The sequence below is a fragment of the Microplitis demolitor genome, chromosome 5, assembly GCF_026212275.2.
Source record: "Microplitis demolitor isolate Queensland-Clemson2020A chromosome 5, iyMicDemo2.1a, whole genome shotgun sequence".
NCBI classification, from domain to species: domain Eukaryota; kingdom Metazoa; phylum Arthropoda; class Insecta; order Hymenoptera; family Braconidae; genus Microplitis; species Microplitis demolitor.
The window spans coordinates 37,501-50,000 of NC_068549.1; the positions used below are offsets into that span (position 1 = coordinate 37,501).

General features: G+C 26.1%; 2 protein-coding genes across 4 annotated transcripts in view; both read left to right on the forward strand.

Moving 5' to 3' along the window:
* The first annotated feature begins 2,628 nt into the window (after positions 1 to 2,628).
* Positions 2,629 to 4,650, forward strand: LOC103575287 (class E basic helix-loop-helix protein 22). The gene is made up of 6 exons (XM_014441580.2): positions 2,629 to 2,738; positions 3,011 to 3,076; positions 3,175 to 3,377; positions 3,486 to 3,754; positions 3,864 to 4,087; positions 4,323 to 4,650. Exons 3-6 carry the CDS (start codon positions 3,249 to 3,251, stop codon positions 4,571 to 4,573), a joined length of 873 nt encoding a protein of 290 aa, XP_014297066.1. The 5' UTR covers positions 2,629 to 2,738; positions 3,011 to 3,076; positions 3,175 to 3,248; the 3' UTR covers positions 4,574 to 4,650.
* Positions 4,651 to 7,034: 2,384 nt separating this feature from the next.
* LOC103575254 (GATA zinc finger domain-containing protein 7) overlaps positions 7,035 to 12,500 on the forward strand; it is a 9,348-nt gene continuing 3,882 nt past the window's right edge. Inside the window, exons 1-2 of one of the 3 annotated variants that reach the window (XM_053739435.1) lie at positions 7,035 to 7,111; positions 11,461 to 12,500. The exon at positions 11,461 to 12,500 is cut by the window's right edge and continues 628 nt beyond it. In XM_053739435.1, coding sequence (XP_053595410.1) covers positions 11,481 to 12,500 — 1,020 coding nt within the window. In that variant the 5' untranslated portion in view covers positions 7,035 to 7,111; positions 11,461 to 11,480. Of the gene's footprint in view, positions 7,112 to 7,794; positions 8,376 to 10,929; positions 11,229 to 11,460 lie in introns of those variants that run through there. The other 2 variants (XM_053739432.1, XM_053739434.1) reach the window with 2 other exon arrangements.

Genomic DNA, 12,500 nt, shown 5'->3' on the forward strand with positions numbered 1-12,500 from the left:
AATGTGTGTCCACGGACATACAGATTAGAGAGCGTGAGCTCAAGAGAGAGAGAGAGAGAGAGAGAAAACAAAAGAGAAAGCAAATAAGTTTTGCGGGGGTGTTGGCCCGCAGTTTTAGCACAGAGAGCATTCGCAGTCGTGATAACCGAGACTAAATGGGGTGACTTGAACAGGAGTGCGTGGGGAGAAGGGGTCCGTGGTACAGTAAGAGGCTTGCGAATCGATGGAGCCGTGACGTCACAGGGCGGAATACTGCGTAACCATGGTGACCGCCAACAGATCCCGGCCATTTGAGGCCGCTTCAGGGTCTCTGTTGGATCAAATTTTATTTAATTTCAACCCCCGACTCGTCAAGCCCTTTTTCTTCTTCGCTTTCTTCATCTTCTTCTTCTTCTTTTTTTTTTATTTTTTTAATTTTCTTTTTATATTTTATTTTCCTTGAGTTCTTGTTCTGTTTAATTTTCTTTTTCTACTACTTATATTGGTATCTTCACTAGGTACTTTTTTCTTAAAAGCTCTTATCTACTGCACTTTCATTTCTCTTCCATATTTTATGATAATGAACTTGAGTTTATATTAATTATCAGAGATTTTTATTATTTCATCTTTAAAAGAATAAAATAAAATTTGCAAATTCAAAGTAAAGAATCTAAACTTAACTTTAAATTATTTTTTTTATCAATTTATAGCTTGGTAATGAAATAATTTTACGATTTTTTTTATTAGAGATTGTTAAAAAATTTAACTATTCCCATTGATAAATATAAATCTTCGATGTAAAGTTAACAGTTCTTTTTTACAAAGTAGTATATAGCAATATATTATTATAAAATAATTTAAAGAAATAAAATATTTAAATTAACAAATATTAATAATTAGTTATAAGTAATTTTTTTACTTAATCAATAAATTATATAATGGATAACACTAATTATTTAAATATTAAATTCTTAAGAATTTGTGTACAAAAAAATAAAAAATAACGATATAGTTAATAGTGCATAACGTATATTATATAGTCAATCTTTTAAAAGTAATTGCATATAAAACTATATATCTCCAAATAATTTAGCCCTATCCAAATTATTTTAGTGTCCAGTACTGTCGGGTATTTTTTATGGACATTAGTCTTGTTACAATTTAATCTACACAACTAGAGACGAGAAGAACAGTAAAATTGAATATAAATCTGCTAGACAAAAATTTAAGATAGATAGAATAAGAGAAAGAAGGCGAAGGGTGTTAGTATAAGGATAATTGCAAGGTCCGAGATTGGGAATTATGCCGAGTGGCGAAGTAACGGTGTTATATATATATATATATATAACACCAAGTTTTAGAATTTTTTGTACCGAGTAATAGGAGTGGAAGAAAGTGAAAGAGAATAAAGGAGAAAAAGAATGATAGGGGTGTGTTTAGTCCGGGAGCTAGAAGCTCATGATGCTGTATTGATCCAGTTGAAATGAGAGGGAGCTAAAGTAAGCCGCAGAATGTTGTCATGGTAACTGTTCTCTACTGGTATACCCCTCTACCCTTCATCTATATATCGAAAAGCATGGGGCCGGTATACCCCCAACGTATATACACTTTTATAAAAATAAAAGTCGTTGGCTCTTTGGTTTTATATATGTATATATATAAAGCTCTGAACAAGTTTCTTATTTTTTGGTGTATATATTTCGATTTTTAATTTACAAGACTGCTATTCTGAATATTTACTTGAAAAATAAAAAATAAAATTAATTTTTAAGAAATGAACAAGAGAGAAAAACAGGGGCGAGCGATACAGTGTAAATGATAACGGCGGTTGTATAACAGTTAAAAAGGTGTACACATTTATATACACTTTAATTTATTACCTTTTTATGGTATTTACACTATAACTTACTCATTTTTTTGACTGTATGCAAACAAGATTATTTTCATACATGTATATAATTTTGTCCATCCATTAGATCAGATGTAGAGATCAGATATTCATTAGGTCGTAAGGTTTTGTATATATGTATATATATTTTTTTTAACGTTTGTATTTTTAGTTTTAGTTGATGCATTAAATTCTTTTGTTTTTGGTTTGTCCACTTCTGATGGTAGTATTTCTTATACAATACTCGCAGAGTTACTATTATATATTTCTCCTGTAATATGTTGATTATATGAATGTATTGAACGTAGATAAAAAAAAAAAAAATAAATAAAATAAAATAAAATAAAATATCAATGCATATCAGTGTATATGTATAGATAATTTTTTTTATACATAATAAGCTTTTTGTTGTTGTTGAAAATGGTATTATCATTATTAATATTATTAGTAAAAGTTTATAAAATATACTATAGTTCACTACAAACTGGTCTAAAAAAGTAAAGATATATAAAATAAATATAATAAATATGCATATATAAAACTAGTATCTAGTATCTAGTATTCAGTATCCAGCATATCCAGCATCCCCTAAAAAGGAAGAAAGAGAAAGAAAAAGAGTAGGGTATATTGTTTAGTAATGGTTATTATGGCGCTATCTTTCGGATTAAATGTGAATTAAAATCACAGTAGGGCTCTAGGGGTTGTTGAAAGCTTTAGTTTAGTTAGGAGAGTTAGGATTCCAAGAACCTCGAGAACCAAGACCAGGATATTTTGTGGTGGGAGAGATGAAAAAGAGAATTAAATGAAAGGGATGCGAGAAAGAAGTTTTTTTAAGTTCACGCGGGCGCAGGACAAACTTGATGATAAGTAGGTATGTACTATTATTTTAATTGATTAAAATAATATTTTAATCAATAGATATTATATATATTTTTAAATAATTGTTTGTTAATAAGCCAACTGTTATAAAGTTATTTATTATTAAATAATATAAATTTATAGACTAATCGAAGTGATTGTATGAGTTTGATAGGGGATTCAATAAAATGGCTGTGGTCGTGTGTGTGTCCTTTATCACTTAAATAACTACTTAGTTAAAAAAATTTAATATAATTACTAATTTTTTTTTGTTAAAAATAATAGGCATTATGGAACGTAAAAAATTTAATTAATATTGTGAATACCTGTAACGAGTTCTGTGTTTTACTTGTAAGTATAATTTTATAAATAAAATTTAAAGAAAAAAAAAATATATTTTTATTTGTATTAATTAACTTATAATTATAATTATTATTTTTTAAATTTAGCGTCAAATAATAGACCAAAAATATTAAAATAATAAAATTTATTTTAAAAAATTGAAAATAATAATAAATATATTATGAGATCTTATGACGGTGAAAGCAGTTCAGGTGATGAAGATGATCGTCGTGATATACTTGCGGATAATAATTTAAATCAAGGAACATGGCGTGGTTCAACACATCCACCATGGGCATGGGAACATCGTGTAAGAATTTTTATTTTTAAAAATATTATTAATCGTTAATTGTTATTATAATATGAGTATATAATAAATTAATAAATTAATATATTATTTAAATAAATAAAATGAAAGCATCAACTGCAAAGTCAATCAAATGCTGGTGCATCATTGGAATCAATAGCTGGATACTCAGCACCACCACCACCACCACCATCAGCAGCACATCCAGCTCTAGCAGTATCTTCAACGGGTTACTCTGGGTCTGATCATTCACAAAATCATGGGCGACGAACTCCATTGGGTACAGTAGGTCTTGGAGGATTTTATTTTCAACAACAGCCACAACCACATACTTCTTCTAGTGCTTTGTCATCTGATGAAAATCGCCCTGATCAAGAAAGGTAACATCTTTACTTGATATTTTATAAAATATTATTATTTATTATTTATTATTTATTATTATTATTATTATTATTATTATTATTATTATTATTATTATTATTTAATTAGACCTACAGGATCACGTTTAAATTGTCCTCCAAAATCTAAAAGTTCACGTCAAGGAAAAAGCGTCAGATTGAATATAAATGCTCGTGAGCGTCGAAGAATGCATGATTTAAATGATGCGCTTGATGAATTACGTTCAGTTATTCCTTACGCTCACAGCCCATCCGTAAGAAAATTATCAAAAATCGCAACATTACTATTGGCTAAAAATTATATTCTTATGCAAGGTAATTTTTTATTTATTTATTTATAATATCAAGTAAATGAAAAAAAAAAGTATATATAATAATTTCTCACAGCAAATTTTATCATATACCTTTTTTATACATTTTATATGTATACACGATACGAGGTTTCGATAGAAAATATATAAATATGTTAATAAATACCTTTTTTTTTTTTTTTTAATTATATAGACATATTATTGGACTGATTAATATATTAAAATAATAAATAAAATAGGTAACGCATTAGAAGAGTTGAGAAGAGTAATAGCAGTACTTCAATCGCCTCATGCACATACAACGGCATTACCCCCTACGCCAGTTTCATATGATTTACTTCAAGGATTTCCAGGTAAACTATTTCAAGATGTACCAGAATTGCAAGGTCTTCATGCATTAAATACATCAGGAATAAATGCGGCTGGTCCTCTAAATAACAGAACAGTATCTACTGCAGATATAAGTATAACTGGTTCAGAGTCAACTTAAGAATTAACGAACAAGTATTTTTTTATTTTCTGTTTCCATAATTCTATTTAGAAAAAAAAGAGAGAAAGAAAAAATTAAAATTAAATTATAATCATTATTTCAATTAATTAATTTAATAACAATAATGAATAAAGTCTGCTTGAATAAATTAATTCAAAGTATTGAAAGTACTAGTAATTAAGATTTGAAAAAAAAAATTTTTTTTAAATAAATGATTATGATAAAATTTAAATTATCTAAATAATAATTTTAAATAAAGCAATAAATAAATTAACTGTCAGAAATAAAATTGAGTTTTAAAATAATAATTTATACTTAATTACTGACAGTTAATGATGAAAGAAAACGATAGTCAATATAGCATGTGATACGTGTAAAGATTTTAACAATAAAATCATATGCGTCAATAAATAAATATAATTATTAATTATTATAAATTTATATAAACAAAACAAAAGTCTATATATAAAAATATATTTATTATCTTATAATTATAATATCTAATATTTAATAGATTATATTTATAGTATGTGTATGTGTGTGTGTATGTGAATGTGCAAATGCAAAATCGCTCAGATAAAAATATTTCAAGTGCCAAAGAGCATAATGGACTAATCATCAATTATATATAAACAATTGATGAAACGATTGGTTGATTGATTAATTTTGTAATTAAGCGAATATTTATTTATATTTTAAATAACTTAAAAATTTTAATAATCAATTATTTTATATTAATTTATTAAATTACAAACAAATATATTAAAATATATTGATACTAACAATATACATGTATTATTATATAATATATAGGGTAAAAAAATATGAAGATGACTAGTATATGAAAATCAATAAATAATTGAATTAATAATAATTGTAATGCTAATAAAAAATAAAAAAAATCAATAAATCAATAATTACAATGTAAAATTTAAATAAGATATTTTTATTTTGAGAATGTTTAAATATTTTAGCGTTTTATTGCATTATTAAGCTAGAGCAAAATAAGTCAAAAATATATAAAAAAGAGTGTTTTCAAAAACATCCATATAATATTAAAGCAATAATACTTGTCGCCGTTTTTAAGCTCAGAGAGCTCAGATAACTCGAAAACGAGGACAAAAAACGATTGAACCGAAAAGACATACATTTCACTTAAAAAAAAAGTAATTGTTGTCCAACGATATTTTTAAAAAAAATCGACCGATTTGCAGATGATGTACGGCAATTGGAATATATATAGCTTGTTGAGACTTTAAAATGATATCAAATTTTAAAACAAATCGGTCGAGCTATTTATGAGTTATGCAACAAAAACCTGAAAAAAAAATTTTTTTTAAATATTTATTTTTTGTATAACTTGTAAACTACTTGACCAATCGACTCCAAAATCAAATCACTTCTAAAGTCTCTTAAAGTTCTTAGTAAGGCATTTCGATTGTCACCAAGATTCCTCAAATTGGTTGATTTCTGCCAAAGATATCATTGTAAAAAAAAATATTTACACTCACTCACGGCCAGATTTTCATCTGAAAATAGCTAGAATAGTTAGAATAGCTTTTTCTATAGGATCTAAAAACGTAAAGATTTTATAAAAACTCGATTTTTTAAAATCCAACCGAAACCAATAACTTGCTTTTTTTTTTTTTTTAATTTTAATAGCGGGAAGTTAAAATAAAATTTTAATTAATTTTTGAATTAATGATAACTGATAATAATTTATAACTTTTAATAATTGTGTGATAAATTTGGAATTATTATTACCGACTTGAATAGTTTAGATAGAATAATATATATATACCATCATGATTGCAATTGTCATGATGGTTATGATGATAGGAATAATCTTATCATCGTGAATCATGACAATGTTGACAACCTGGTGGAAATTTTCGCGCATATGAATATTTAAGCAACCTAACAGTGAAGCTAATTGAATATGATTATTTATGCGTTTATTCGAAAAAAAAAAAAAAAAAAAAAAAAAAAAAAAAAAGCGAATGGATATCAGGAATTGGCAGTTGTCAGCAGTTGTCAGCAGTTGTCAGCATTGTCATTTGTCGGTGGTTGTTGTTGCTGTTGTTGGATTTTTATTTGGAGTAATTCAGTAATTGCGTTGGATTACGTTATTAGTTGTGGTTGCTGGTTACTGGTTGGTGCAAAATGTCAAAGATTGCCAGAGATTGACAAGTTGGTGCGTTGCAATCGTGGAATCATCGAATTGTCGAATTGTGGAATCGTGATCTTCTCTCTACTTTTACAAGTTTAAACTACGATTTTTATTAACTCTTTCTTATCCTTATCATTTTTATCACTACAATTGTCATTATTTTGGTGTTGTGCAAATGTATTTTTATACCTAAAAATTAATCTAACTGTATATTGATAAAATAAATAAATAAATATACTCGTTTCGATATCGTAAATAGGTATAGTTTGAGAGGTTCAAGATGACTTGTACTTGTAGTAGTATATAAATATATATACCATATATTAATTTAAAAATAAAAATGATAAGAAAATAATAATATTTTGAGGGTGAGTTACTTGTACCAGTACTTGATTATATAAAAATTATCTATTTTTTTTTTTAATTATTAATTTTTACGCTTATTTACGAAACTTAAAAAATAAATATAAGATTTGTTTAAAATTATTTTGTGTAGGGTGGAGGAGTGATTTAACCAAACTTTTTAACTTTAACTGATTTTAACATTTAACCAACTTGTAATTTTATTTTATTTGTTTATTTTAACTCAAGTGACAAATATTGAGAAAATATTAAAAAAAAAAAGAAAAAAAGAATTTAAATAATAATAAATTTACAACAATTAAATTAGACTTGCTCTAAAAACTTAAATTTGAAAATATATAAGGTAAAAGACTCAGTACCCGATCACTTTTTGAATTTGTATACCTTACATTATTTACATTATTTAAATTTAAAAATTAAATATGTACTGAAATTTAATTTAAAATAATTTAATTGAGGAATATTCATGTCTCAATATTAATTTATAAATCGTTATGTGTCTATCTGTGATTACATGTTAATGGTACATATGCTTCTATTCGTCGTGTTTGTTTTTTTAAATTTTTAAAAATAAACCGCCATTTAAATTATCATAGTTATAGATGTCGCTTACAATGGACTACTGTCACGCCGATGTTGTTGGTTGTTGTTGTTGTTGTTGTTGTTGTTGTCACGTTGTCAGCAGTAGTGTCGCTCAGTGACGATAGTGACAATAGTTAAATACATACCTACATACATAGTATATGTCGCTATACTTCTTATACTCGCTATACTCTCTATATACCTTTACGATCTGTACATAGTTAAATAAAGAGAGTAAATTTTAATTGTGCAAGAAAAAAGAGGACACAGACACATACCAAAAACATACATGTCTGTTGTCTGTTGTCTGTTTAACGCCAAAATTATTACAAGTTTTAAGTTTTTTATTTATATATTTCAATATATGGAAATTAGACAGTAATTTTCATTGGAGTTTTAGTCATAAAAAAAAATTACAAGTTACAGCAGGGAAAAAAAAAAAAAATTTATTAGTGATTTTTTTTCATCTTTTCGCGAGCTATTGTGGTCACAAATTTATATAAATGCTTATCGATATTTAAAGTTTTTATTGAGTTAAATAAATAATTTTTATAATCAGTATATAAATTTAATCGATTTAATGTTGTGTTTGGCTTTTACTTGAATAAATTCCTTAATAACAATATAGATTTTAACCTACGATTTGAGTGTGTTACAACAAGTGTAAAAATATATTAATAATTGAGAGTAAGTAAAATATTTTAAAACTTAGAAAAAAACAGTTAAAGATATAATAACTAGACAAGAAAAGACGAAAAATAAATAAATAAAGATGAGAGAGTACAATGTAGGGATAGAGAAAGACGGTGTAATATAAATACCGTAATATTATTATTGAGGTTACAGATTTTAGTTTGATACGGAATAAAGAGCAAATAAAAATTTTTTGCTAAATTAATTGAAAATCATCGGTCATCAAGCACTGGTTCTCAGTCTCCAGTTCCCAATTCCCAATTCCCAATTCCCAGTTTCCAGTTGCCACGACGACCGACATTGATTCCTTTCCCTCTTTAACTTTTTAATTCCTTTCATTTCACACACTCTCTATATAAAAAATAAATGAATACTTAATAATTGTCGTCAGTTTATTAAATTTTATCGTATAATGTACAATATCAGTTCTATGGATACATAGATGAGAATTAAACGATATTCCATCATCACGGGTCGAAGATAAAAAAAAAAAGAGATAAAGAGACTAAATTTAATTAAAGATTTGTAAAATACAAAAAAAAAATATATTCAGAATATAACGACATATAATAACATACACCAATTTATAATGTTTAGTATGTAGATAAAACAGATAACGTTGCTCAACAATCTATATACTTATAATATATTAAGACGCGTTTTCATTTGTTTCTCTATTCGCACTTAACTGGATAAACGGTACTATTTTTGTTGCACTTGCACAGTAAATGGGAACTTTGTCCAAGCTTTTCTCGTAAACAAATACAAGTTATCAAAAAATTAAAGTCCATTTCGCTAGTTCATAGAGTAAAGCATCGGGTCTGTGTCTTTATTTTGCGTTTAGAGCTTTTATTTCAGAGAAAACTTTGGATAAAATTATCTGATAACCGTTCTTAAGCATATTATTAACATCAGAAATTTAAAATCAATAGTTTTAATCGACGTCTCAAATGTTAACAGAGGGCTCTAAATTTTTTTTTTATTATTTTAAAATTATAAATCGTCTTTTAAAATAATTTTTTAAAGTAAAAATGTATTGTTTATTAATAGAGCAGTCATATGTAGATTATGTGTAGATCAAGCAAGAGTAAATAATTAACTTTGCGGGGAATCATTGAAATGATTAAAACTAAAAACAATTTACGAGCATCCCATACCTTACCTCCCACGTGCTCCTTTATATTTTTATTTTTCCCTTTCACTCGTTAATTCTGTTGCACAAAAAATTCTCATTATCATAGTATGACCAAATTTTTATTAAGTAAATACTATATTAAACCTATAAATATAAACTTGTTTTTTTTTTTTTTTATAATATTAATTTTCATTATTATTACTACATTCTTTTGTGACATAATTAATTAATTTGTTAATACATATATAGTCATCATTTAAATAATAAAATAATTACTAAGTTTAAATATTATCGATTAAAATATAACAAAATTCACGGTGTATTTTTTAATATTTAAACGCATATTGGTTCAATAGGCACTGCTACAGAATCTACACTACTATATATATATATATATATATATATATATATATATATATATATATATACTATGTTAATGTATACTGCAGTAGATGGTAGAATCGATTCTCTTCTCTCAGCTCGAATAGAAGCAACATGGAACAACTTGGATATCCCACTCTGTACCTCCCTCAATCTCGTTTATAAACCCCAATATACAATACTATATACTTCCATAGTTCCTCTACCTTATAAGCAAAATTAAAAAAAAAAAAAGAAACTTTTTTTATCGTACCTTGAGCTGAAAAGCGGAAAAACACGATAGTAATAACGTAAACCGAGTGTATTTAATTCTTTATCTTGTTTATATTAACAAAAACAACTACTGTTCATTAATTTATTTTTCTTTGTTATATATTTTTCAACTTTAATTTATTTTCATAGTTACTTCTTTTCCGCATAAATAAATAAATAACTTAATAAAATGTATTTGTAAAAAAAGTATGTTGATTCTTTTATTTTGCGCGAATAATATACATACAATTTTGTAAGAAGATCGCGCATGTGCTAAACGCTTTTTCGTTCGTTGAACTGCTCGTACTCACAAAAGCATAAAATATATATATATATAATGACATAAGATTACAATAAAATAGTATTCATAAGTGATCAATCTATAAAATAAATATAAATAAATAAGTTTGTTTGTTTCATTGTTAATTAAAAAGTAATTTTTTAAATATTAGAAAATATTTTTAAAAATGACATTTTATCTCTCAACACTAATTTATATATTTATATGTCTGTATAATAAAGATAGAACAGAGGACAACACAGAGTGGAGGACTCCCACAACGCCCGCGACTGACCCGTTGCATTTTTTTTTTTTTTTAAATAAAAAGATATATATATTTATAATATTGAATACGAGTTGTATAGAGTATAGATAGTGGGGAATATGAGGAAAAGCTAAAGCTAAAGAGAGTAGGTGACGCTGCGCCCTATACCCCCTATATCCCCTATACTACCAAGCATGCCAAGCCTACCAAGGTACCAAACTACCAAGCCAACGATTGTACGACGCAACGAGCAACGACGCTCACTCTAACGCGAACCGCGAATCGCAAACCGGTCAACGGGTTCCACGCGCTTTCTTTTTAACTCTATACTGTCTTAAACTATTTTTATATAATGATAATTATACAAATCATTTATATTAAATATTGTTAATCAAATTCTTTCATTTAAAAATATTAAAATTTTTAGTCCATTTTTATTATTTTTTTATGTTATTACTTATATTTACGCAAACAAAATAAATATGTGTGTGAAAATATTGGCATGTGCTAAAACTGAGTTTCACAAAGACTCTGGTATTTTTTAAATTATTTATTAGTAATTATAATTTCTTATATTAATAATTAAATAATTTGTATTTTTTTTGTATGCGCCATTGTACTAGCACGCGCGTTACTTATTGATCCCCTTTGCTCCTCATTATAATTTTATTATAAAAATAATTTTAATAATTAATGTATTTAAAATAACTTTTTTTTTTTTTTTTTTTTTTTTTTTTTTTTTTTTTTTTTTTTTTTTTTTTTTCAGATCAAATAAAATAATCAAGAATGAAACCATTGATGACAACTGATACAAATAGCGCCCAAACTAAAAATGAAACCCAAGAAGATATTAATACGGTGGATACTCAAATAAATCCTTCAATTCAATTTAACCAATTAATATCATGTAATAATGATAATAATAATCAATTAATAGACAATAGTTTAATATTGATAAGTAAAAATATATCTGAAAAAAATGAAACAGAGGTAAAGTGTACAGATAAATTGACAACGACAACAACAAAAACACCAGCAACTATAGCTGCAGAAAAAAAAAAAGAAAATGAGGAACATGATAAAGAATTAGATATTATTAAATTACCAGATGAATTTGTGCCTATTACTAATGATAAGACAATATTAAGCCTCGAGATATCGGATGAGGAAACCAAACAATTGAAACATGACGTACGTAGATTGTCTCCAGTGCTTGTGAGTCTTCGTGAACGTACTCTCGGTGAAATATCATTGACACCAGATAATAATAATATTTTACAAAATAATAATAATAATAATAATAATAATAATAAGCAATCAGAAGAGGTAATAGTAACTGAAGATTCAATTAGTAATTGTTTATTGACTGAAAATAGTAAAGTATCATTAGAAGAAACAGTTAATCAAAAAGAGTTAATGGTTATTTTATCACGAGTTGATGATAATAATGAATTAAGAACAAAAGACGATTGTGAATTAATTGAATCCGAACAGGTTAATAAAAATAATAATTATTGTTATAATCCAAGTGCAAGTGTTAGTGTCTTTAATAATAATAACATTAATAATTGTAGTAGTAGTAGTAGTAGTAGTAGTAGTAGTAGTAGTAGTATTAGCAGCAGAAGCGGTAGTAATAATAATAATAATAATAATAATAATAATAATAATAATAATAATAATAGTGATGAATTAGATAATTCATTTAATATATCATCAAAATATTCTGAAAATGATCAATTAACACGTAAAAACCCACTGGTATTAATAGAACGAACGAATAATTTTGAATTAAAAACAAATCAGGAT

Coding starts and splice junctions, on each gene's coding strand:
- LOC103575287 (XM_014441580.2), top strand. CDS start 3,249: ATGAGATCTTATGACGGTGAAAGCAGTTCAGGTGATGAAGATGATCGT. Junction 3,755..3,863: donor AATCGCCCTGATCAAGAAAG/GTAACATCTTTA, acceptor TTATTTAATTAG/ACCTACAGGATCACGTTTAA. Junction 4,088..4,322: donor AAATTATATTCTTATGCAAG/GTAATTTTTTAT, acceptor TAAATAAAATAG/GTAACGCATTAGAAGAGTTG.